Source organism: Haliotis asinina, chromosome 11 (assembly GCF_037392515.1).
Source record: "Haliotis asinina isolate JCU_RB_2024 chromosome 11, JCU_Hal_asi_v2, whole genome shotgun sequence".
Classification (NCBI taxonomy): Eukaryota; Metazoa; Mollusca; class Gastropoda; order Lepetellida; family Haliotidae; genus Haliotis; species Haliotis asinina.
In genome coordinates this window covers 7,272,818-7,297,276 of record NC_090290.1, presented here as the reverse complement: position 1 = coordinate 7,297,276, position 24,459 = coordinate 7,272,818, and the positions used below count along the sequence as shown (strand labels likewise).

At 41.4% G+C, this 24,459-nt stretch overlaps 1 protein-coding gene across 2 annotated transcripts; it reads left to right on the top strand.

Annotated features, from left to right (window-relative positions):
• The first annotated feature begins 1,254 nt into the window (after nt 1-1,254).
• Nucleotides 1,255-18,380, top strand: LOC137256163 (uncharacterized transporter YutK-like). 2 transcript variants are annotated; one of them, XR_010954550.1, is made up of 13 exons: nt 1,255-1,354; nt 2,612-2,860; nt 3,151-3,539; nt 3,779-3,923; nt 5,073-5,264; nt 5,945-6,106; nt 7,345-7,470; nt 8,118-8,248; nt 8,888-9,056; nt 9,606-9,869; nt 11,784-11,964; nt 15,908-16,039; nt 16,919-18,380. XR_010954550.1 is itself a non-coding variant. In XM_067793868.1 (12 exons), the coding sequence occupies exons 2-12, from the start codon at nt 2,618-2,620 to the stop codon at nt 14,758-14,760; spliced, it is 2,028 nt and encodes a 675-aa protein (XP_067649969.1). In that variant the 5' UTR covers nt 1,255-1,354; nt 2,612-2,617; the 3' UTR covers nt 14,761-15,363. The 2 variants fall into 2 exon arrangements, 1 of the variants encoding a protein (XP_067649969.1); XM_067793868.1 differs by lacking the exons at nt 15,908-16,039; nt 16,919-18,380 and adding an exon at nt 14,735-15,363.
• The last annotated feature ends 6,079 nt before the right edge of the window (nt 18,381-24,459 follow it).

Sequence of the window (24,459 nt, the reverse complement as noted above, 5' to 3'; positions counted from 1 at the left end):
AAAGCTTACATCGCTGTTCATGTTTGCTGACTATCCCAAAACACCCAAAAGGCTACTATTGTGATCAGTGGCGTTTAGAAACATCACTGGCGAACTGATAAGACAATAAATGATTTTTAATTAAATTCTCCGAGTAAACATCTAATCTTTACACGTTTACGCCGAAAAACGCAGCAACGAAATGACCCTATGAAAATTCATCAGCCATTTGGACCAAAAACTGTAGAGAGTCAATGGCCCGACTGGATTTTACAAGCCACGGGCCACTAGCTATTTCGCACACTGCATCCGGGGATGTAAATCGTCGACGTCACTGACGTTTTCTGTGGCTGACGTTTCGCTCATACCACACTGTCACGTAAAGCGGTGTTAACCCCTAAACCCACTCTCAATAGTAAGAACAAGAATGAATGAGTACGTTAGGTTAACGCCGAATACATTTTCATGAGTGATTGAGTTAGGTTCTACGCCGCTTTCAGCAATATTCCAGCAATATCACGGTTGGTGACAGTAGAAATGGATATCACAGATTGTACCCATGTGGGGAATCAAATACATGTGAGTGAGCAGGTGTAGCGCAGAGTGAAACGATTATCAAGCATTATATTTTTATGTTTGCATAGGTATGGAATGATGTACACGTTAGTGTCAATACAGGTTGGCGTTACTGCATGGTAATTTTTCAAGTGCCCCACCATTCGACCTCGATAGCCGTGATCAGTATCACTGTGTGCCTTGTCTATAATAAGCCAAACGGTTTACACTGCCACTAGTGCCATCGTGAATTCTACTGAGCGTTCAATGCACCCGACGTCCAGAATTGCGAATTTCTTCTTTAATCAGAATGCACATAGAGGGTACATGTTTTCGTTCGCTATATTTCACTCTTATGCCAACAATGGAGAAACAAAGAAATATCTACTAAAATCTATATACTTTGGAAAATCAGTCTGTCAATAACGCTACTGACTTAAGGAATAAGTGGGAAAATAAAAAATAAAAAATAATTCAGTCAGTAAACTTAAGTCTAGTCGTTTTAGTCAGTAGCACTACCTACTAGGCAGCACGTTCTTACTGACGCAGTAGCTAATAGCGTCAATAAGGAAACACACACACACACACATATATATATATATGACTTCAACGTCCTTATTTGACACCTCAGCGTCGTTCATCAGTGGAGAAATAAACATGGTTGGTTAAGTGACTACCACTGTCTCCTTCGTGAAGCAGTTATTCAGGGCAACCCAGAAGAGTGACCGCGTTATCTGTGAACTTCCAGACACACAAGAGACGGTGCAGACAGGGCTGTATGTGTTGTGATTTACTGAATTCAGTCGACACCTAGGTCCATGTAAGTATCCACGTAAGACAGGGATGTATGTGTTGTGATTTACTTTTTTCACCCAACGCCTAGGTCCATGTAAGTCTGCACATGAGACAGGGATGTATGTGTTGTGATTTACTTTCTTCACCCAACGCCTAGGTCCATGTAAGTCTACCCGTCAGACAGGGCTGTATGTGTTGTGATTTACTGAATTCAGTCGACACCTAGGTCCATGTAAGTATCCACGTAAGACAGGGATGTATGTGTTGTGATTTACTTTTTTCACCCAACGCCTAGGTCCATGTAAGTCTGCACATGAGACAGGGATGTATGTGTTGTGATTTACTTTTTTCACCCAACGCCTAGGTCCATGTAAGTCTGCACATGAGACAGGGCCGTATGTGTTGTGATTTACTTTCTTCACCCAACACCTAGGTCCATGTAAGTCTACCCGTCAGACAGGGCTGTATGTGTCGTGATTTACTTTCTTCATTAGCACCTATATAAGCATACATCTGTCAGACAGGGCTGTATGTGTTGTGATTTACTGGCTTTACTGGACCAGGAGGTTCGATTAGGATCTACTGTCATTTTAAAATCGAAAATACGAAGTATCGCCTGAAGTTTGGGAAATCAACCCGCGACGACATACCGACATAGAGACAAGAATCATTTCAATAATCACAAGAAAGTCTACATAAAGGACGTTTGCATCGATCTGAATGTACAAAAATAGGTCAGGAAGAAGATGAAACAGCATTTGTGAGCATATAGTTGTATTCTTCTTGCCTGTGTGCCATAACACCAACTTTCATTTCCATGTTCAATGAATGCTTTGTTTGTCCATACAGAGTACAGACTACTGGTACCTGAATCTGGTCACCCGAACCCTAGCGCAAACCCTAAATCTTACTCTAACCCTAAACCTTACTCTAACCCTAAACCAAACCCCAAGCCTGACCCTAACCCTAACCCTAATCTAACATAAACTTTCAAATGTGGCAGAAGGTGTCCGGTATTCTGGAAACTTTCCAGTCTGGTTTACGTACAAGTTAATTCAGAAGAAACTAAAAGTGTGCTTTACATATTGTCATAATGTGAATCGAGTTAGTGAGTATAGTTGCACGTCGCTTTTAGCTATAATCCAGCAATAGCACGACGGGGCACACAAGCTAAGGGCTTAACACATTGTATCCATGTGGGGAATCGAACCTTGGACACCGAGCAGAACGAACAGGCTACCTAGGTCATTCACGATGCTAACCCGGTGCTTCTCTCTTCCAGTCGACCATGTCAGGACGCCACATCACCTGGGGTGACACCCCACTGACTCGCATGGTGTATGGGTCAGTGACGGACTTAACTGACCTCCCGCAGAGCGACCCTTCGCCCCCCACAGGGTCTGAGATAGTCAGGGGTAGGGCCTCCAACCGACCCCCAGGGGCTGCCTATCGCACACAGGTGTCCGCCCCAGCGGCCTTTGTCAACGCAGCGTTCAGGCATGACTCCGAGAAACGACAAAGTTTTAAAAGTGTGAGTGTTAGTAGTATAGTATATTTATGTATTGAGCGCACATATCCACGCAACTAGTACACGCTCAAGGCGCTCGTACATATTTATCTCGACCATTGGATGTCAGTCTCACCGTCAGTATCTTCATGTATACATCAGTTTGTACTGGATCAATCATCACATTCAAATAAATATGCTACAAACAAAGTATTGGAACACGGGAAGTCTGTAGCATATATTTTGTATAGTTCCACATCATATCTGCCGTCTTATATCACAACAGTGGTTTCACTGAGTTAACACTATTTCAGGAGGTGTCGCAGGGAAGCGACGACGTCTTCTACGATCAAGACATCATCATATCAATGGATCGTCCCCGGGCGGAAGACTTCATAGTGCAAAGTGCCTGTGGACGTGTAACCTTACGCCTTCAAAATAGTGCAAGAAAGTTTGTCATTTCAAACAAAAAAGTGCTAAAACGCTTGTGTCTGCTGATGTTCATATTGCTCTTCTTTGCGTATTTCGGATACGCGATGTATTTTGAATTCGGAGATGACGGATCCATTCGATTGTTAGTCTGCACCATAATTGGAGTGATATTGACAGCGCATGCGTGTGTGTCCGAATACATGGCGTTAATTCTGGATAGATGTTATTGTCTTTGTAGACAAAACCGTTTGGCTGCAAGGATTACTCGATGGTAAATGATCTTTGTTTATCACACATCAGAAGTGTTGAAGGTCTCTCTTTTGATTTCATTGTCAGAACATCTGGTGGCTTGTCTATTTTTCATGGTATTAAATGAATCGAAATATATTAGAATTAGCGGAATAATCCGAGTGCACCCGATTGGGAATTTTAAGTTAGCGAATCAGAGTGTCGTGAAGTTATACCGTAATTACAGTATCATCGTGATAATAACTGTTCTTTCCTTTCCAGGACACTGTACCTGGTAGCTGCAGTGACCATAGCCTTGACCCTTGGTCTGGTGGTAGGGAGGGAAAACCCAAGTAACCTGCGATCCCTCCCTGGTATCGCAATCTTTATCCTACTGACCTTTCTGACGTCACGAAACCCCGCCCGGGTACCTGAGATTAGTGCTCAGCAGACACTATACATAACTGAATTTCTCTAATAAGCGCCTAGAATGGAAAATGTTTGCAATGGATTTTTCAAATAAAATACCGTTGGAGAGTCTAATACTTATGTACGTTGGAACTTTAGGCACCGGGTCTCCAATACGCTCCGGCTCCTATTAAGTGAGATTAAGCAGGTGTGAGATTTTGCTGAAATAGTTAACCCCCAGGTACTTATTAGAGGAAATACGGTAACCAGTCTTACCAATGCAGTAAAACATTTCAGTAAACATTCAGTAACCAAAATCAACGGTAGCAGGTGTTAAATACAAACTCTTTCTTATACACTATTATTGATTTGGGAAAAGTTTTGAGAGAACCGGCGGGCCTGATAAGAAAATCATTCATTTTGACAATATTCTGATCATATTAAGTTGGGTTCGGCAGTTAAATGGTCCAATTTTCATGTTTTTGCCTTCGAATGCCGAAGCTGAGTGAGTGAGTGAGTTATACGTCGCATTTGGCAATATTCCAGCAATATCATGGCGGGGATAGACACCAGAAATGGGCTTCACACATTTTACCCGTGTGGGGAATCAAACCAGGACTTCTCCGTGACGAGCGGACGCTTTAATCACTAGGTTTGACAACTACCCCTTTTCGTGTGCAGAAACCTTTAATATAAGAATCTCAGTCAATTTTGCAGTTACACACTGAAGCAACATAAGTAACTACTATTTCACGTTTATTTTGTAAGTATTGCTCGTAATGCCTACTTCCACATTACCGGGACGGTGATGGTGGGGGAGGGGGTGGGGTGGGGGTGGGGTGGGGTGGGGGTGGGGTGGGGGGGCGGTGGTGGGAGGTCGTCACGCTTAAGGCCCGGGTTGGATTCCATGTGTGGGGCCCATTCCTGTTGATATTGCTGAAATATTGCTAAAAAGCAATTCCTCACATGGGTACAATGCGTCGATCCCATCCCTGTTAATATTGCTGAAATATTGCTAAACAGGTGTCCAAAATGTAACTCACTCACTCACCCACCCACATTAGCAATCTTGCATAAATACACAGAATATGGAGTCATGTGTATTTTAATACATTTCTGCTCTTGATCTCGTCCAGGTTGCACAGTCCAGTTCTGTTCTGTTCTGCAGATTAATTGGCACTCTGTGTTTTGGGGTTTGACAGTGATGTTTTTCCTGGCCTTGATTGTTGTGCGACTAGAATGGGGACACACAGCGTTCATGTTCGTGGGTGACCGGGTGGCTGAGTTCCTGGACTACACCCATGAGGGGGTGGAGTTTGTGTTCGGAAGACACTTTGTGGATCATCGCTTTGCTTTTGCTGTGAGTACATATTTGAAAACCGAGTGAGTTTAGTTTTACACCGCACTCTGAAATATTGGCTATATGGCGGAGGTCTATAAATGATCGAGTCTGGACCAGACAATCCAGTGATCAACAGCATGAGCATCGATCTGTGCAATGGAGAACCGATGACATGTGCCAACCATGTCAGTGAGCCTGACCCGTTAGTCGCCTCCTACGACAAGCATAGTCGCCTTTCTTGCAATGCATGGGTTGCTGAAGGCATATTCTACCCCCGGTCTTCATGGGTCATTTGAAAACTGAAATTATTTACTCAAGATTTTGATATTTTATCAATATGTGACTTTGAAGTGAGCATAGGTTTAGCATCATATCGACACTACCACGGCGGGAGACACCAGTGTGGGGAATAGAAACCGGGCCTTCGGTGGGACGAACGAACGCTTTAACTATCAGGCTACTCCACCTCCTAATAGAAGCATTGGGTATCGGTATCAACATTTGCCGCCCTGTTTTGAACTTAGACGTCCATTTCGGGAGTCCCCCACAGCCCGGGTTCGATTCCCTTCATGGTTACAATGTGTGAGGTATATTTCTGGTGAAGCCACGTCGTGATATTGCTAGCATTTTGCTAAGAGCGGAGTAAAACTAAATTCACTCACTCACCAAACGAAAATATCCTTATTTATTTTTTTCAGACTCTACCGATTATTGTGTTCGCTAGTGCTTGTGTCTCCGTGCTTTACCACTTGGGGGTCATGCAGGTCATCATCCGGGTCTTTGGAAGGTGTCTGTCGTATTGCCTGGAAACCACGCCCGCCGAATCTGTCAGTGGTGTGGCCAACATGTTCGTGGGAGTGGTGAGTTACCTTGTAGCGAGACTGACGGTGAAACGTCGGACAGCACGGGGTCCACGTGCAATGAGGGAGACTATGTCCAATGAACCGAGAATGTCACATGATACAAGTAGAGTTTATACTAAACATGCAACACGTGGTTTCCATATGTGTACCGTGCGCAAACATCCGGGCCATGGGCAAATCTTTAAACCCCATCTGCTTTCATTGAAACTTGTGGAGATCCTCGCTGGACCCGTTGTTCAAAGCGATTTCAGCGCTAACGTGACCGTAAATGCCAAACATTAACAGAAACTTAAAGTAGTCTTGGCGCAAAGGTTGTTTTGTACAACAGCACCCGGGATCTTGAGCGACCCACACTGGTCGTATGGGCTGGCTAACGAAGTCAGTTCCTCAGATTTGTAGAGTTGTTTGGTAGACGTCATCGTATTTCAGTTACAAAGAGACTTCGAGGAGACTAGACCAGACTGGACTACTGTCCGTACGAGACGCACTGATACCGATTTATTGCAATATGACACAAAAACAAATAAACATAAATGAATCACATCAACGCTGACTGCAATAAAAACAACAGACCAACTCTAGAGAACAAATGCATTATTAAAAAAAAAAATAGGAGAAAAAAGTTGTTAAAAAAATGTCATTTATTTGTCCGTTTTCCCAGTTTGTTACAAGGGCGCAGTGGTAACTAAAGGAACAGCTTGAACGCAACAGTAACTGAGGGGGTTGTGTCAATTTTTGTGTGGTGAAATAAAGACTGGAACAACTCTTGGTTTTGAATTTGTGAATACATTTTGATACATTTTTGTTTTTGTGTTGCCCCTTTGTAACTGAACCCAAATCCTCTGATAACGATCCTAACAATTTGTCTCTGAAATGAATCAACTTTCTCAACTTTCAAGGCCCAGGATCGATTCCATACGTGGGTACAAAGTGTGAAGCTCACTTCTTGTATCCACGCCTTAGTATTCCTGAAATATTGCTGAAGAGGCGTACAACCCAGCTCACGTCATGCCACGTGAAGATCCGGCTTAGAACTGATCTTCATTAACTATGCTTGTCATAAGAGGCGACTAACGGGATCGGCTGGTCAGACTCGCCGACTTGGTTGACAAATGTCATCGTATGTCAGTTGCTGTTGAACACTCTGATTATTTACAGACCGCCAACATACAGCTGTAATATTATTGAGAGCGGATTAAATCTAAATTCACGTTTGTATATTCTTCTTTTGCCAGATTGAGGCACCGTTAATGATTAGACCGTACATAATAGAAATGACGAGATCTGAGCTCCATGCAGTGATGACAGGAGGGTTCGCCACACTAACGGGCACTGTGCTGGTTGCGTGCGTAGCGCTGGGTGTGAGTACACGAGATGATTTATTCAAGTGTGAGTGAAAATGGAAATGTCTGTGTCCAGTCAGTCTAGTAGCACGACAAACTAATCACGCCATCGAGACACAATCATGCGGGTTAGTGACAAGCATGAGTACTTGAGGGTGGTTTGAATGACACGATTTAGTATTTTTGAATTGCTGTAACGACCTCCAAGTCTGTGCGTGTACTTGTATGTGGTAGTGTGTGGTCTTGCGCATTGAGAGCGCTGGTCACAGATCATGAGAAGTTAAGCAAACGTGGTCACGGAGTGTTCTTGGATGGGTGACCGTGTTTGGCAGCATGATTCCTGAGAGATTTTAGGACTTCATTTCTGCCCCATAACGAAACATACATGACAGATTTTGTCCAGTCTAGTTATAGCGTTTCCTCCTCCCGCGAAAAACCCGCGTTCGAATAGCTACTGGAAGAAGCAAGCTGCCGAAATCCAGTCGCAGAGTCGACAAAAAGTGATGGTCTGTGGCTATTTCCCTATCCAGGGAGGACCCCTTTGTTGACAGAGCAAGGGATATAGTGGGTTGACATTGTTATGAAAAAACTCCATCTTTGTATGTTCGAAACCTCTTCACAAAATGTTAAGACGTCAAATTTAGAAAACATCAATCAAACTTCAGATCCCCGTGCACCACGTGCTTGGAGCGTGTGTAACGTCAGCACCCGCAGCTCTCGCTGTCTCCAAACTCTCGTGCCCCGAGACTAGAATGTCAAGGTCATCCAAGGAAGATTACTATCGTCTTGAAGCAGGGTATGTGTGTGCTCTAAATCACTTTGCTTCAAAACACAAATGAGAAAGTTTGTTTTTTTATGCCGGGATATCACACTGGAAATCCAACCATAGCTTTTAAGACAGATGGTGTAATCATTCCAGAATTGTTCGGTTTTCATGAGTGAGTTATATCTTCATACGATTTTGAATATATGAAATTACTCAACAGGAAAAGGTCAGTGTTAAACAATACAATTCCACACAATAGCAATTCACAATTTGTCTTGTAAATCACCAGCGAACGTAAAAGTCACCAGTGAATTAGGTTTGAATGACCTATTTGCTGAGGACCCGTGAAGATCCTGGGTAGAATAGGTTTTCATGCTTGCCACAAAAGGCGACTCTGCATGTCGTAAGAGGCGACTAAACGGGGTCGGGTGGTCAGGCTCGCTTTCTTGGTTGACACATGTCATCGGTTCCCACTTGCGTCGTTTGATGATCAAGCTGTTAATCACTGGATTGTCTGGTCCAGATTCGATTATTCACAGACGGCCGCCATACAGCTGGAATATTGCTGATTGCGGCACAAAATTGAACCCACTCACTTCTTGAGCGATACAATGACCCGAAGTATATTTACATTTATGTGATTCAAGAGTTTGAAATCTTTGCCCTCAGGAAAGCCAGTAATATGATAGAAGCTATATCTAACGGGGCGTCGATATCGGTGAAGGTGATTGCAAACATCGTCGTTAACGTCATTGCATTTCTCAGCGTTGTGAAATGTCTCAACGTCACCTTGGCGTGGCTCGGAGCAAGAGTGGGAGTAACTAATTTGTCATTTCAGGTATATCTTGTCTAAGGATGTGCACGCACGTGTGTGTGCATCTTTTATGTGTGTATTCGTGTATGTGTATGTGCACGTGGTTGCAAGAGAGAAAGAAACATCTTCCTTTTCCAACGCTATACAATATTTGGCTCCATTGTTGGTGTGCATGCAGTGATATGGTGGAAGGTTCTAAAAGTGGCATTAATTCTACCAACACCCCTGTCCATATATATGCGTTCTTCAAGTCTCCAGTTGATTTGTATTATACAAATGTTTACAATTAAAACGTAGGCGATATTCCATTATGCGGGCATACCACTAGCCAATGCCAGTGCGTATGCAAATTAAGTAATTCATCACTATAAAGATGAAACATTTTCAAAGGAATGGTATAAATTGTCGCATTTTCTCTTAAATATATTATCTTCATCGGTTTTCTCCTTGGGTTCATCATTTGCATTTTATTAATCCAATATCCCCTTCTTTTTTGAATGGTATAGCGACATTTCATTACAATGAACCGAAAATATCTTTAGGGAGTTATATTTTGATAACATATATTTTCAGCTGATCTGTTCCTATGTTTTGTACCCCGTCGGGTTGTTTATGGGAGTCGAACCCGAAGACTGTCGTGCAGTGGCTGAAATGGTTGGGATGAAAACATTCTCAGATGAACTTAATGCATACAGCACTTTGTCCGGGTACCTTAAAAACAGGCAGCTATTCGAGAACTACACCGCAAGCTACAACGAATCTGAATGGTTTTATCAGAATGAGGATATCGTGCTGTCAAAATGGAACAACATGACACTAACGGGTGGAGTTATTTCGGTAAGGACTTAAGAATAGATTATTTGAGGGTAAAATGAATATAAACTGTAGGGATAATGAAAGTCTTTTTACAAACTGTACCAAGATCATGATGAGAATGGATCTTCAGCATCCCCTGCTTGACGTAACATGGTCAGACACGCCAGAGACGATATACCGAGGGACAGACTTCAGCAGTACTGTATTATTAACCATCATTGTATCGATAATGAGTTCATGCGATACCCCATGAATCCCAGTATATGGTCTCTGGGCTCACCGACTTGGATGACACATGTCATCGTGTCCCAACTGTCGGGTCGGGGTTAGAATATTGTCCTTCGTAAGAACGCGGGTCCGGGTTGGAATATTAGCTTTCGTAATACTATCAGGATCGGATGACCAGACTCGCTGACTTGGCTGACACATGTCCTCGTATCCCAATTGCGTAGATCGATGCTCATGCTGTTTCTCACTGGATTGTCTGGTCCAGCGTGAAACTAAAGTCACTCACTCGCTCACCCACTCTTATAAACTGACTTTACACATCATGTACTGTGCTATTTCAACACCAAATGCCCATTGTGACGTTACGTACAGGTCACCTATTGTGATTGTTTTACCACGCCGTTATACGTGAACCAGCAATATTTTGAAACATTGTACCAAAGTGGGAATCGAACTCAGGACCCCGTGTCAAAATCGGTCATCAAACCGCCCACCTATGAGATACTAACTGAGAAGATGCAAATAATATTACCTTTCACGCGCGATGTAAAAAGAAAAAAAAGTTTCCGCCCGCCCACTCACTTGTGATCTGTTCATTTGCCTCTTCCTTCTCGTCATCTGTGGCCACCACATTCCATCATATGTTGCACTTATAACGCATTAAAGACGTCTTCACTCTCAGTCGGTCGCGTCAGGTTAGGAGTGAGTTTAGTTTTACGCCGCTCTTCCATTCATGAGACGGGTCCTGAGTGTCTGTCATACCGCTAGAGTTTAATGCGAAAACGATTCAAATATTTTTTCAAAAAATGAAACATAATGTAATATGTATATGTGATATGTTACGATGTTTCATTGTTTACAGGCACGGTCCTCTGTGATAGCAACATGCGCTCTGTGTGATGTGTCACGATGTTTCATTGTTTACAGGCCCGGTCCTCTGTGATAGCAACATGGGCTCTGTGTGATGTGTCACGATGTTTCATTGTTTGCAGACCCGGTCCTCTGTGATAGCAACATGCGCTCTGTGTGATATGTTACGATGTTTCATTGTTTACAGGCACGGTCCTCTGTGATGGCAACATGCGCTCTGTGTGATGTGTCACGATGTTTCATTGTTTACAGGCCCGGTCCTCTGTGATAGCAACATGGGGTCTGTGTGATGTGTCACGATGTTTCATTGTTTACAGACCCGGTCCTCTGTGATAGCAACATGCGCTCTGTGTGGTGTGTCACGATGTTTCATTGTTTTCAGGCCCGGTGCTCTGTGATGGCAACATATGCTCTGTGTGGTGTGTCACGATGTCTCATTGTTTACAGGCACGGTCCTCTGTGATAGCAACATGCGCTCTGTGTGATGTGTCACGATGTTTCATTATTTACAGGCACGGTCCTCTGTGATAGCAACATGGGGTCTGTGTGATGTGTCACGATGTTTCATTGTTTACAGACCCGGTCCTCTGTGATAGCCACATACGCTCTGTGTGATGTGTCACGATGTTTCATTGTTTACAGACCCGGTCCTCTGTGCTAGCAACATGCGCTCTGTGTGATGTGTCACGATGTTTCATTGTTTACTGGCCCGGTCCTCTGTGATAGCCACATATGCTCTGTGTGATGTGTCATGATGTTTCTTTGTTTTCAGACCCGGTCCTCTGTGACAGCAACATGCGCTCTGTGTGATGTGTCACAATGTTTCATTGTTTACAGGCCCGGTCCTCTGTGATAGCCACATATGCTCTGTGTGGTCTGTCAGGTGTTTGGTCACTTGGGGTGATGGTTGGAGGTCTTGGTGCACTTGTACCCAGCAGAACAAAAGACATTCATCGTTTGGTCATCAGGGCACTTGTTGCAGCCAATATTGCCTCATTCATCACAGCCTGTACAGCAGGTAAGTGTGAGTGAGTGAGTCGGTGGGTGGGTGAATGACTGAGTGGCTTTGAGACGGATTTCAACGGTCACCCCTTTCCATCACATCTTACGATGTATGCCCTTAACAAAACATATATACAACACAAAACACATATACAACACAAAACACATATACAACACAAAACAAAACATATATACAACACAATACAAAACATATATGCAACACAAAACATATGTGCAATACAAAACATATATGCAACACAAAACATATATACAAACCAAACATTTGTACAAGACAAACCATATATACAACACAAAACATATACACAAGACAAAATATATATGCAAAACAAAACATATATACAACACAAAACAAAACATATATACAACACAATACAAAACATATATGCAACACAAAACATATGTGCAATACAAAACATATATGCAACACAAAACATATATACAAACCAAACATTTGTACAAGACAAACCATATATACAACACAAAACATATATACAAGACAAAATATATATGCAAAACAAAACATATATACAACACAAAACATATATGCAAGACAAAACATATATACAACACAAAACATGTATACAACACAAAACATAGATAAATTACCTATGAGCCCCTTTTCATACATCATAGTAACTCGGGTTTACGAGGGATTGTGATGTCAGTTAGAGCTACACCATGTGCAAATACACTCTTAAACTCACATGAAGTTGTAGGTTCTAATGTAGAATTTACTTTTACGTTCTAATGAATATTCCTCGTTTTATGTCAAAAGCGCAATATAATTCTAAAGTTTGTCACAGACGGTATTTGTTTTCAACTTAAACATGTTATTTCCTGGTTTTACTTGACAAAAATTGGATGCCTTAAAACCATAAACAGCTACAAGATGATATTTTAGTGTGTTAACGCCTTTAGAGCTTGTCAATAATTATTCATTAAGTGAGTGAGTGAGTTCTAGTCACAACGACAATATTCCAGCAGAGTAGTGACTAAACCATGTTACACATTCTTAACACATAAACCGAGGATATAAAAACCTGTTGACGAACGACATTCAAAACAACCAGAAAATCAGACGCAGATGTAGCATGTAAATATAAAAAGTAAAGATATTACAAGGTATTAAACAAGCCATACATCGTCAACAACCAAGGGGTCCTACGCTACATTATTACGGTACCTAAGTTGGATTTACACAACTTCTACCGATTGTCCCTTTTTATGCATTTACGGAACATAAAGGAATTGAATTGCTTAAAAAGTTTTGATAAATACGATATTAATATATACATTATAATACAAAAATACACGACAATGGATCAATTCATCATATTACATGATGTATACACCCCAATAAATAGGTACGTCACAATACACACACACACACACACACACACACACACACACACACACACACACCTATATTATGTATTCATAACAGTCCATGCCTGCAGGACGATATACAAATACTGTAGAAACAAAAACACCCATATATGGAAAGTACTATTACAGCTCATGACATGGCTTTGGTTGAACAACAGAGTGGGAGTTAAGGGGACTATCATTTGTGTAATAAACACTGATGACGACAATTGTGTTTTGCAAACAATAAAATAGTCTTAAAAAAGTCTGCATTTACGTATTATAAACATGAAAATGTGATCTGTAGTCTACATAGTCAAACACGTCGGGGGAAGGTTTGAGTGATTCAGTTCAGATCCGCTCAACGTCAAAATTTAAATTACTTCTAAATTCATGAACACATGTTACACCATGCAACAGACATTCGTCACTTATAGTTCTAGATGCCTCTAAATATCTCAAGTAACCATGCGCTCACACAAACACATACACGCACGCACGCACGCACGCACGCGGACTGCCGTGTCAAAAGGTAAAAGCAATTCCCTATGAACCAGCAAAATATAACAGTGACAAGTCTAAAATATCCAATATTATGTATTGAGCAGAGAACAAGACACAAAGATTCACAATAGAAGTTTCTAATACATTCAGTCAAAAGTAATGGGGCATAAATATCAACTCACCAAAGTCTTGGTTTGAGAGTGAGAAACAGTTACACTGAATGTTATACGGCGATGCTGGATGTTGACAATCAGACGAAGAGTTAGACAGATGAAGATAGGCCGAATGATGACTGCAGTAAATCCGTGGGGGTCATTACCACAACAACCAGCCTTATACATACACAGTCATTGATTTTTCAGCAATCCAGCGAAACGTGGAACCTTCGCGATCGGAAAGTCAGAAGGGAGGTAACTCTAAAGCGCTACATCAAAGGCGTGCCGCTGAAATACTATTACCGAAGATACGAAATGTGACCCACAATAATTATCACTCAATCAATAACCATACAAATTACAGAAAATACAGCCTCTTAGCAACACACACACACACACACACACACACACACACACACACACACACACGCTCGTACACGTACGCATTCACGCACACACAGAGAGTCACTCACACAAAACACACATAGGATTACAAATGTCCAGACGCCCACCATATGCTAACAACACATTGAACGCTTTCGTGCAAAATCACAAATTCTCTGTATAAGTGGTCATGATAATCTGTATTACAAATATACAGCAGATTTCAAGTTCATACCTACAGCACAAATGTATTTTTCTATGTACATGGAACACGGGTGATAAACGTGCAAGGTCATTCTAGAATGTGACATTCTGACGATGGAGATCTAAACGATAGTTTCGTCTTGTATGTTAAAGGTGTGTTATATCGGGATCTGTCGTGAATATAGACGACTGGCGACTGGTGCCACATGACAGGATCTTCTCAACTCTCTTGGAGATACCAGACTCATTATGGGCATTGTGAATAACGGAAGCAAAAGGAATTCACGGACGTTAGATCTGAACCAGGCCTCTCACAGAAGCAGATCCAAATGTGTATTTGAAAATTGTGTTTTGTTCAATGTCGAAGTCAAGAACAGAACTGAAACAGTGTATAGACAGTGAGTGCGTTTAGTTTTATGTCGCTTTCAGCAATATTCCAGCTATGTTTCGGTAGGTATCAAGAGACATATAATTGTACATGACTTGAAACGACGGTCGTGTAACGTTTCACTTACTGAGAATACTAAGAAACTCTGTTGTTGTTTTAAGTCGTACCTAACAATATTAACACTTTCTTACATAATCGACTGTGTGCCAGTGACCCACTCACTGGCATCTCTCCATGCACGTGCCAAAATGACATGGTACAACCATTCTAACTGTCATAGGAGAATACTAACTAAGACTATATTTAATATATGGAAAAACGCATCCTAAAGATCACTTTCCGTATCAGAATTTCTCAGAAAGTTTTTAAAATCGCAATAAAAACGTGAAAAAAGCCCTCGGATTTCCGCGTATTATGGAAACACCGGAGAGTTAATGAGCAGAGGCGGTATCACACACACACACACACACACACACACACACACACACACACACACAGACACACACACACACACACACACACACAGACACAGACACACACACAGAGACACACACACACAGACACACACAGACAGTAACACACAGTAACACACAAACACACAGTAACACACACAAACACACACAAACACAAGCACAAACAAACACTGACCCCATCCACACCCTGACCCTTGTCCGTCAATCTCACCTCATTTATCCAGCCATAAAGAGACTGTTTGAACAGATGAATTACATAGATGATAGTATTACAGTCCACACACTCAGACGTTTTGATTGTACTTATAATACATGTATAGTCTTTGGTGTGACTATGGTGAGTGCATTCCGATGTCACCTGGTCTTGAAAGTAAGCGCTCCAGACTCGGAATGATCTGTCTTTATACTTGGAAAATGGATGAAATGGCATTATTTTCATTGTTCGATGATTCCATGCATCGCCAGGCAACTGAATAAATCATCGTACCATTTGCAAAAACGTCAGAAGAAACACGACTTGTATTACTGGAGCGCTTGGTCTTTAGAAAAGCGGAAAAGGTCACTTGACTTCCAGCGGATTATGGATCATGGCAAAAGGTGAGATAACAGAAACTGTTTTGGCGATTAAGTCGTAAATATTCATAATTTGTAAATGAAACTTTGGGCATATGTTTCTGATGACTTTATCTTTCACACAGGAAATGATTGAAATTCTCTCATATTCTCCTTTAAAGGAATGCCGCCATTACTAGGACGCGCTCAGATATCCAGGTGTCAACATTTATTTAATTCCCTTGCAATTTGACAATATGCATTACGATCGTGTAACTTGGCGAACCGAGGCAAATTCTGTGATGCGCACAAATGTCTTAATTTCATGGCTTGTTTCAAATGTGACGTTTAGAGTATATAACAGTCTGGGTGGTGAAAAGAGTATGTAATAAATTTAGAACGTCACACTGGTGTATTTGTATATGACATGAACACGAAAAAAGAACTTCGAAACGTTACATGTTACTCTCTTAGCATGACATCTTCTCGTATGTGCGTGTGTGTTTATGTGTGCGTGTGTGTTTATGTGTATGTGTATTGAACGAAAAGAGTCACATGAGCAATATTGCAACCATATTGTGACGAGAACAATTTTATGTATATCAATATCAAAATCAATAAATTTAGAACGTAAAAAACCCTGTTATCAAAGGACAGTAAATACTAGTTTATCTCAGTTTATAACTAGTACGCTACCATAAACACACATCACTGGAGACCACAGTGCTGTCTAATAAAAACGGGCTGTAGATCGCTTTTAACTGAAAGTTGATCGCCATACCAAGAACCATTTGGACTTCTTAACGAGTATATGTCATTCCAAGAGAGTAACACAATATTCATAATATATTTCTAGTACAGAGATTGATATGACCAACCAGTTGATAGAAACAGAGTGAAGTGAGGGTGGAACTGGTGTTTCAGGTAAAGAACGCTATTCCTGGAACCAGCGCCTTCTATCATCAGAATTCTGTTATCTACCGACACAGTGTCGCAAGTCATGACAAATAGGTTGCCCAATTTGGTCGTCAGGGTGTGAGTAGCAGCAGTCAAACGATATCATGTGTCAACCAAGTTAGCTAGCCTGACCATTCAATCCCGTTAGTCGTCCCTTCCACCAAGCATGGGATGTTGGAGAACGTTGTTGCTTCAAGTACGTCCAAAACTCTCCATGCAGTTACGGATCTGACAACAGAAATGGGTGAAATGAACTTGTCACTTAAACACGGATGGATGACCTTGAACATTCTCTAGAGGTCAGAATCACAGAACGTTTTATGCAGATTGCATTTGAAGTTGCTAAAGAAGAAATGTTTTCCGTGCAGAACTAGACTGCAGGTGTGACGCCACTAACTGACCACATTAAACCTACAATCGCCATTAAACATGTACCAAAATACGACGACGAACACACTGACAACAATGTGACTGTGCACAGGGTCAACCTTTTGTTCTGTGACTGACTAAAAATGCGAGATATCCTAGCTGTGAACAATGTGAGAAGACCTGGCCACCAAGGCAAAGGGGATATTAAAGGTACATCTGGCAAGCATTGAGCACTTGAAGAAGGTGAAGTCTGGGCTACGGAACAACAGTAATGCAAGAACGTGTACATAGTACCGGAACAAACTTGAGAAGTACGTGATACACAAACGGCTGTTAAACAACTCAGAAAAGACAATGACCTTTATCTTCGTAGAACTAAAGTACTCCTCTATAGCTGCTAGGATCTATGGGGGTTTTGCTACTGGAACTGTCGAGGATGTAACGAACCCGACCACGGTAATTCTGAATTCAGAAAATTTGCTGTTTCCCAATGTGACGATGGTGTTACTGCCCAGTGTAAGACGTTTCTTAAAGGAGACGATTCTCTCAAACTTCAGGGATGTACATGGATGGGTTACAATCGTAAAGTGACCAGCGGAAACACCAGACGAGGATCTGGTGGTGTTGGGACGTTTTTGGGAAGTCGGTATCGAAAATGAGAGAAGCACCGTCATCCTAATAAAAGTTGTTCGCGAGGACATCAGTAGTTGTACAGATCCCTGTTCTGTTCTCACACAGTAGGAGTCTTACTCTGAAAGCATCTACTCTGATAACAGGTCGCGGCCTCCTTTCATAAAGGACTAAGGTGATCGTAAGTCACTAAGATAACCTTAGCGCAATGTTAATGAATGAGAGTTAGGGTTAACCTTAGTAAAGGTTGCTTTGTGAAAGGAGCCCCGCATCTACAGTCTGGCAGAAAACATTTTGGGACGGTGTTTGGTCACTTTACTCAAAAACTACAAGTGCTATCATTTTCTAATTGGGCATGATGCGTTTTGATTGTTCTACCAGCGTACATTTTGAATTTCATTGAATACGATTAAATAACTGACATATTGTCTGTATATGGTTTTATTTCTTCAAGGCCAGTAACATCTGAACTGTCAAGGGCATTAAGAAGACTAGTCGGAACAGACACTTGGCCATGGAAAGGACAAAAGGGGTCAGCTCAAAATCAGATACATCAATGTAGGTAGTTAGTCAGATAAACTCTGCTCGAGCAAAGCCTTAGCATGGCTTATTTAAATACCTACCGTGTAAGGGTGACTGACCTACACATGCCACGACACACCACAACTTGCACAGTAGCCGATGATATAGGATGGACGACATGCCTCAGTATGCAGAGAGTAGAAACATTTAGCGTTTTTATCACGATTAACACTGTAATTGATGACCGATTATACAAAAGGATTTTACATCAAAAGAAGAAAAAACACAATCGTTTTATACTCTACCAAGGTATGAAGTCTTAATACTGATCTGATATTCTTGAATGGATCAACACATCAGAAAATCATGTTGTAGAACCAGAGAAATGATCTATCCACACAGCGCTACGATTATACACTACGATTATCCATAGAGAAGGACAGACACAGCAAACCCCCACCCTTCTACATCTTAGATGGTGTCCCATCTGCCCTTTCAATGAGTTAGTGAGTAAAAGTTTACAATCACAGAGGCAGTATTTCAGCCATATTGTGACTTGAAATAATTATGAATTCATGATAAATGGGCAAATGTAAACAAACAATAACTGTCGACGAAGGAGGGTATAACCAACTATATATCACAGTAACAACACATAACTAGCATATATCTCTAAAATATTATTTCAAGTTAGGGAAATATGATATGAAAAAGGCTGATGATCGCCTGCAAATAAAAGTAGACCACCACTCAAAGGGACCATGGGGACTTGCAGTACCTTTGCTACCTGCATGTACCCAAGCTGGTGTTACACCACCCCTTCCTCAACAGGCGATTGACACAAACATAGCCCAAAAATTAAAATCGTACATATTCTTCAAATGGAACTTATTGCGGACTTATAGTACTCTGGCAACCTGCATGGATCCTGCCTGGATACTTCCTTTTTGAATAAAGCTTTTTACAGACCTCTCCTTTCAAATTCTAGTTCACCACGCCAGCAGTTTTAGTGAAATTTTAAATAATGTATCTACTTCTGTTGATATCGCAACATTAAGAAATGTAGCTTTTACTGCATGCTTTAAGACGCCAGTCTTTTATCCTAATGCTCTTTATACATATTTTCCTTGTACCCTTTCAACTAATTTCCTTTCTTATCATTTATCTACCATTTTGTACGTTGTATATATGTAGTACGTCTTAACAGAGTTTCATTAGCCAAATAATGGCTGGTTCTTAAACATATCTTAGTACTCTTATACCATATTTATATTCATATTTAATGTTTAACTTGTTACAAATACATAAAATACTTCTGTCCGCCTAAATATAACCTGGTTCTTCTGCCTGCTGATGGAGACAAGGCTTGTTTTAATTCTAAGATAGTCTTTGACGAAACAGAACCCTTAAGTGTTTGAGAACAAGATATAGCGAAAATATCACTTCTCGTAAATACACGTGTCGATCGATGCTCGTATTCTCGGGGCATATTTCCCTACATACTGAAAGCAGGTAACCGGAAACCATATATTTTCTAACTTTGATAGTTGACGAGCAGCCAAGGTAGACCCCCACTCCTCTAAATCTTAGATTGTGTCCCTTTTGTCCTTGTCGTTTCCATTTCAGAAAACCCGTGAAGGTCCCGAGGTAGAACAGGCCTTCAGCAACCCATGCTTGCCATAAAAGGAGACTATGCATGTCGTAAGAGGCGACTAACGGGATCGGGTGGTCAGACTCGCTGACTTGGTTGACACATGTCATCGGTTCCCACTTCCGCAGATCGATGTTCATGTTGTTGATCACTGGATTGTCTGGTCCAGACTCGATTATTTACACACCGCCGCCATATAGCTGGAATATTCCTGAGTGCGGCGTAAACCTAAACTGAGTCACTCACTTCCATTTCATACGTGAAGGTGTACAATCAATTCAAATATGTTTCAACCAGGGGCATAATTTTTCACATACAACCTTGATAACAATACGATTTAAGTGAAGCCTACAACATGTGAAAAACAAAGTTGCTTGTTATATGCTTCAAACAAAACGTATGGGAATGTCTTATACTCTGATTGTCATTTATAAACTTAAATGTGGCGAGGTTCTTTATACACAAAGGTGAGCTTAATAGGCACTACAATGGGCATGTTAGAACTTGCAGTAAAGTAACTGATTCAATATTTGTTGAATCTGAGTGAAATGAAACATTGTCAAAAACAGTGAAAACACTTGGTGTTGAAACACACCGGTACCATGTTTGATTCAAACGCTCAAACACAAGAGACAGACTTCCCATGCAGCTTTTGGCAACGTTGTCTTTAAAAGAAGCTACAGACAGTATTGAAGGCTCACAACTTCCTCAGACCTGTAAGCGCCAGTGACAGAAGCAGGGCCATTGTATGGTTTTGTTTGTGTTGTGCTTGACGTTTCAATCAAACACAGTGCTAGTGTGCTTCACAACCCTTGTTTTTCGCTGTGTTTGACAATGTTTCATTTCACTCAAACTGAACGAATATTGAACCAGTTGTTTCATGCATGACCTATCTTGTCGATTAAAGTGCCCTTTAAGCTCAAAAGGAATTGTTTTTACCTTGGAGTATAAATAACCTTATCACGTTTAAGTTTATATTTGACGATCAAATTATAGGGTGTCCCTTTACTTTTTGTTTGTGGTATATTAGAATGAGGTTGCTGGTTATATTAGGCCTGAGGTATGTAAGTATCTCTGTTGACTGAATGTTGCGAATTTCATGTAGAAATTGGTCGGTCACTGCAGCTGGTCAAAGGTCTGAGGTAACAACTGGTATGTTATTGGTCTGAGGTGCGATGAGTGAGTGATGTGGTGTAGTGGTGTGGTGGGTAGCTAGTTGCTAAAGGTATGTGAGCACAACGTGATCTAAGATCTAAGTAGATATAAGGTACTTGTAGTCGAGTGGTCTAAGATGCAGCTCGCTCAATGGTATAACATACAAGTAGCACAATGGTCTAAGGTGCGTGTAGGTATGTGATCCTATGATTAATCAGTGTATGTATGCAGGTGTGGGAAGTCAGTTGGTCTTCAGTAGCTCCGTGGTCTAACAATATGATTTGTGGTGTGAGGTACGGGTGATAAGGTTGTTCAGAGGATTAGGTTGTAAGTTCCACAGTCAAAGGTGAAGGTAGTTCAGACATCAAGGGTGAATAGGTTCTGATGTAAGGATCATGTGACGCAGTAAAGTGAGCTCTGTGTCAGCTTCACCTTATGATCCTATTCTTCAATATGTCTCGTTGAAAGAGACATCAAAGTGTTGTGTCTGTTTGTTCTTAACGACTCTTTCAGCAGTATTGGAGATAAATGGCACGGTTGTGTAGATAATTCAGTCTGGGCCGCCATGGACAGCATTCTAAGCAACTGTGATGCGATAAGATGTTTCAGGCAACACATACAGCCACGAAGGTAACGACACGACCTGTAACAAGATTAGTGCATTAGATGGAGTGGTGTAACACTTGAGACCTCCTAAGCAAAATAGCGAAAATGTTCTTATAAATATTAATACAAAGGCGCTATAGAAAAGGAAATTTATTCCACATTAAAACAACAATATCAGTGTGTCAAAAGTTAGTTAGTGTCAGTTTCATATACAGCTAAAATATGTATGTCCTTGGATTCAAATCTTGGTCATATGGAAACGTATTAGTGGCACGATCTAAAACAAAATTATTGTGTTCTTAGAAGATACTTTCATCAAAATGCCTTCATAAACGTAGACGATATTTTCACCTGAGTGCCAGAGGAATTTCAGATCTTCAACAATATGATTTCATCGATATTCTCATCTCCGTAGAAATTACTTTCATCGATGGAGAAGATATTTTCATCGATGGAGAAGATATTTTCATTTGCGTAGAGAATACTTTCAGCACCATAAAAGATACTTTCATCGCTTTGAATGCATTTCTATCTATGTAGCAATTACTTTCAGCAACACAAAAATACCAAGTCCTTCATCTGCGTAGAAATTACTTTCATCAACATGAAAATACCATCATTAACGGAGAAGATACTCTCATCTGCGTAGAAATTACCTTCATGCACTTAGAAGATACATTAATTGACACTTTAAATTTCCTCTATGTAGAAGTTGACTGTGATGTCACACACACGTGTAAGCACCATATATGTATGTACGTTAAGACTGTGGCACGAATATACATCCATACGTCATGCGGTAAACCAATCGCGTGTAGTGCCACGTGACTATTCTTTGTTGAAAGGCAAGAACAAGAACTGACAGGCCCTCCTATCAGACTGATAGCAGTTGTCGCTATTTTCGTTCTACAGTTTGTGATACTCTGTGTAAGCCAGTTTCAGTGACTTATTGACATCGTAGTCGTCCTGTCAGGACAACACAGTCTTCGGTGGGCTACGTTTTTGTCGTTTCAAGATACCGGTGTGCAGTGTCTTGTGCCAAACGGCATTGCAATTGCATGCTACCTTGTGACAGTTTCCAGATACCGGTGTCCATCACCTGACACTGTCTGCCTGGCATCGGTGTCCACAGTCTGGTGTCTACTCTCAGAACCGTGGCAGTCGTTCAATAACACAAAAAAAGATGATACTAAGATGCTCAAGGGACTGTGTCAAATTATTCCTGGAAATAGCAGTTGTTTTCATCTTTGTATTGTCCACGTCAGGCATGAAACAGTGTAAACGGAAGAATATCAGGAACCTTGGCATCAAGTTGTGTCAGCTGAAATGTAATGAAAACAATCGATGTTCGGACTTTGAGTATCACATTGAAACGCTACCCTGTCGTTTGACAAGAAACAATTCAACGAAGATAGAGGAACAGAAAAGCCCCGGGGGCATATCAAGGAATCGTTCAGATGTAAGTAAGACAGAAGCCTTCTTTAAGTAACAGTGTACTGTGATTCCGACTATATCTTAAGTGAGTGAATGAGTTTAGTTTTATGCCGCACTCAGCAATATTCCAGCTATATGGCGACGGTCTGTAAATAATCAAGTCTGGACCAGACAATCCAGTTATCAACAACATGAGCATCGATCTGCGCAAATGGGAACCGGTGTCAACCAAGTCAGCGAGCCTGACCACCCGATCCCGATAGTCGCCTCTTACGACAAGCATCGACTATATCTTAAGTATATGATTACGATTCTTCATTGTGATAAAACCATGTATTTTCAGAATATGGACATGTGATAAAACTAGATGTTTGCAGAATGTAGGCATGTCATCAAACCAGGTGTTTTCAGAATGTAGGCATACCATAAAACCAGGTGTCTTCAAAATGTAGGCGTGTGATAAAACCAGGTGTCTTCAGAATGTAGGCATGTTCAAAACACAGAAACACATACGCGGCAAAATAAGGAGTCATATTAGTCACCGAGTCGTAGTTTTAAACATGTCAACCACTTGAAGGATTTGCGACATGCTAGAGTATTGTAAGTTTGATCACTTAGCAAAAATCTTATGGCGTTTTGGGCCAGTGTAGTATGACGCAGATCGAAATTCAAAATGGCACCCGTGAAGAGCCACCTCCTCGTGCTGGGTGCTGGGTGCTGGGTGCTGGGTGCTGGGTGCTGGGTGCTATGCGCTCTTCTCCCATGTGGAGCCGGGACAGAATGTGTCCACATCACCCCATTGCTGCTCGTATGAGGCGCCCAAATTGGGCAACCTGTTTGCCATGGGCTGCGTCCCGTGTCAGTGGAGGACGGTAGTCTGGTGTTTGAGGGCAGAAGGAGAACCATTTTGCTCCTATTGCTCAACACACCACTAGACGGGTGGTAGAATCGGCCCGATTCTATCAATCGGCTGGTCACGCCAAGCCCTGGTCACGCCAAACCCCTTATTTATTTATCATCACACAAATTTGATTTGAAAATGTTAACCTTTGATCTTGGCAAAATTGTTCCCATAAAATGTTTACAATTTTGAACTATGATGTTTTGCACATTGCCTAGAGTCTTATGCCAGAAGGAGATG

Excerpts from the sequence above, each read along its gene's own strand:
- LOC137256163 (XM_067793868.1), top strand. The coding sequence starts at position 2,618 with ATGTCAGGACGCCACATCACCTGGGGTGACACCCCACTGACTCGCATG. Across the intron at positions 5,265-5,944 it reads ATCATCGCTTTGCTTTTGCT|ACTCTACCGATTATTGTGTT; the intron begins GTGAGTACATAT and ends TATTTTTTTCAG. Across the intron at positions 9,057-9,605 it reads TAACTAATTTGTCATTTCAG|CTGATCTGTTCCTATGTTTT; the intron begins GTATATCTTGTC and ends ATATATTTTCAG.